The sequence below is a fragment of the Lagopus leucura genome, unplaced genomic scaffold (genome assembly GCF_019238085.1).
Source record: "Lagopus leucura isolate 7727_CA_CO unplaced genomic scaffold, USGS_WTPT01 33375-0_obj-0_obj, whole genome shotgun sequence".
Taxonomy (NCBI): domain Eukaryota; kingdom Metazoa; phylum Chordata; class Aves; order Galliformes; family Phasianidae; genus Lagopus; species Lagopus leucura.
Window position 1 is genome coordinate 783 of NW_024969208.1, and position 2,273 is coordinate 3,055.

At 73.0% G+C, this 2,273-nt stretch overlaps 1 protein-coding gene across 1 annotated transcript; it reads left to right on the forward strand.

Moving 5' to 3' along the window:
• Window positions 1-678: 678 nt before the first annotated feature.
• Window positions 679-2,263, forward strand: LOC122194053 (translation initiation factor IF-2-like; the record flags this gene model as incomplete). The annotated part of the gene is made up of 2 exons (XM_042894963.1): window positions 679-2,044; window positions 2,137-2,263. Coding segments are annotated over exons 1-2 (1,493 nt in total), but the record flags the coding sequence as incomplete, so codon positions are not given.
• Window positions 2,264-2,273: the final 10 nt, after the last annotated feature.

Below are 2,273 nucleotides of genomic sequence, written 5' to 3' on the forward strand. Positions count from 1 at the left end.
CTTCCCCCCCCACGTCTGTGGGGTTTTCTGCTCCCCCCCCGTCGCGCTGTGGGCGCCGCATTGCTGGCATTCGCGCCCTCAAAGCGCCCTTTGTCCCTTAGAGCCGCGTCCCCCCCCACCCCAAAACCCCTCCCCGCCCCCAAACCCCACGGCTGCCGCCGCCCCATAGCGGCCCTCCTCCCCTCCCACACGCAGTCGGGAACCAGTCGAGAACCAGTCGGGCAACGGCGCTGCGGGGCCGCAGGGGATGGGATGGGGCGGCTGTAGGGGATGGGGCGGCTGTAGGGGATGGGGCGGCTGTAGGGCGCAGCCGGAGATGTGGGGTGCGAACGGCGGCGTCTGGAAGAGGAGATTCAGCTGCTGTGAGTGTGGGGGGCGGTGGGGCGGGAGGGGGGGGAGGTTCTGCGAAGGGCTGCGGCGCTGCGGGGCGGTGGGGGGTGCGGCTGTAGGGCCGCCCCATGGAGGGGCGCCGTGCGATGTTGCGGGGGGGGTCCTGAGAGGTGCAGCCCCACAGATTGGGGGGCGATGGGAGGCGGTGGTTGTGGGGTGGGGCCACGTGGGGACCCTGTAGAACCTGGGGGCCCTACGTGGTGGCACACGGGGACCCCATATGGAGCCACCCAGAGGCCTTGTATGGCGGCAGCTGGGACCCTATATAATGTCACCTGGAGACCCCATATGGAGCCACCTGGGGACCCTACGCAGAGCCAGCAGGAGACTCTGCGTGGTGTCACCTGGGGACCCTGCATGGTGCCACCAGAGACCCTAAATGCTGTCACCTGGGGACCCCACGTGGTGGCACCAGAGACCCTATATGGAGCTGCCTGGGGATCCCATACAGCGTCACCTGGAGGCCCTACGTGGTGCCACCCAGAGACCCCTATATGGAGTCCCTATGTAGAGCCACCCGGGGACCCCCTATCACGTCACCGGGGACCTCGTGTGGCGGCTCCTGGCGACCCTCTTTGGTGCCACCCAGAGGCCCCACATGAGGTCACCCGGCTGTACGGAGCCACCCGCAGCCCCCGCGTGGGGTCACTGGAGCCCCATAGGGTGGCACCGGGCCCCACACGCCCCCCCCCCTCCCCCCCCCCCGATGGCCCCCCCGAGGGCGCGGGGTGCAGCCCCGCCCCCCCCCGCAGCGTTTACCGACGGCTGCACGACGACCCCCGCTGGAGCCCCGCCGCCCCCCCCGGTAGATCCGAACCTGGGGACTCCGGCCTGGAGACGGGCGGCACCGAAAGCCGGCCCCGAAGCGCGGGGGGGGCCGGGAGCGGCGTCTGTGGGGACGCGGCCGGGAGACCCCAAAGGGGACGCGGCGCCGACCCCCCCCGGGAGCCCCGCAGCCGCATCCGCAGGCAGAGATGGCGCAGCGTCGGCGGCGGAGACCCCAAAGACTGCGGGGAGCCCAAAGCCCGCGGCATCGGGATCCCCAAGGAGCGCGGCGCCGGGGTTCCCGAGGAGAACGGCGACGGCGCCCCCAAAAACTGCGCCTTCGGGGACCCTACGGACCACGGCGTTTGGGTCCCCAAAGATCGCGGCGTTGGGGTCCCCCAAACCTCCGGCGTTTGGATCCCCAGGGAGCGCGGCTGCGGGGTCCCCAAACCCTGCGCCGTTGGGGACCCCAAAGCCCGCGGCTCGGGGCGCTGCCAGTTCTGCCAGCCGCGTGGCGATGGGGGCCCCGAGGAGCATCAGGACGGGGTCCCCCAGGAGCGCGGCGTCGGGGGCCTCAAGGAAGGCGGCACCGGGGGCCCTGAAGCTCACGGCGACGGGGATCCCAGGAGCTGCGACACCGGGGTCGCCGCCCCCCCCGGCGCGGTGCCGCCGGCTCAGGGGCTGCGGTACCTGGAGCTGCTCTGCCGGACGCTGGAGCGCCTGGCGCGGCTGCAGGAGGACAACCGGCAGCTCCGGGGGGCGCGGGGCGGCGGGGGTCCCGGATCTCTGCGCGCCCCACCGCGACCCCCAAGCGACGGAGGTGGGGGTTTGGGGACGGGCAGAGCGGAGCCGTTCCGGACGCGTTCGTGTTCCGACAGCCACGCGGCAGGTGGGTGAACGGGGGGAGGGGGGGGGCGCCCCATTGCCGGGGGTCCCGTCCCCATTGCCTCCGCTCCGCCCCACCGTTGTCTCCCCCCGCAGCGCACAGCCCGGCCCGGCGCAGGGCGCAGTGGGGGCACTCGATCAGCTCCCCCAGCCTCCTGGAGCCCACCGATGCCCCCCCGGCACCCCACAAGGTTTGTGGGGCGCGCACACCTTGGGGGCAGCGGTTTCCCCCC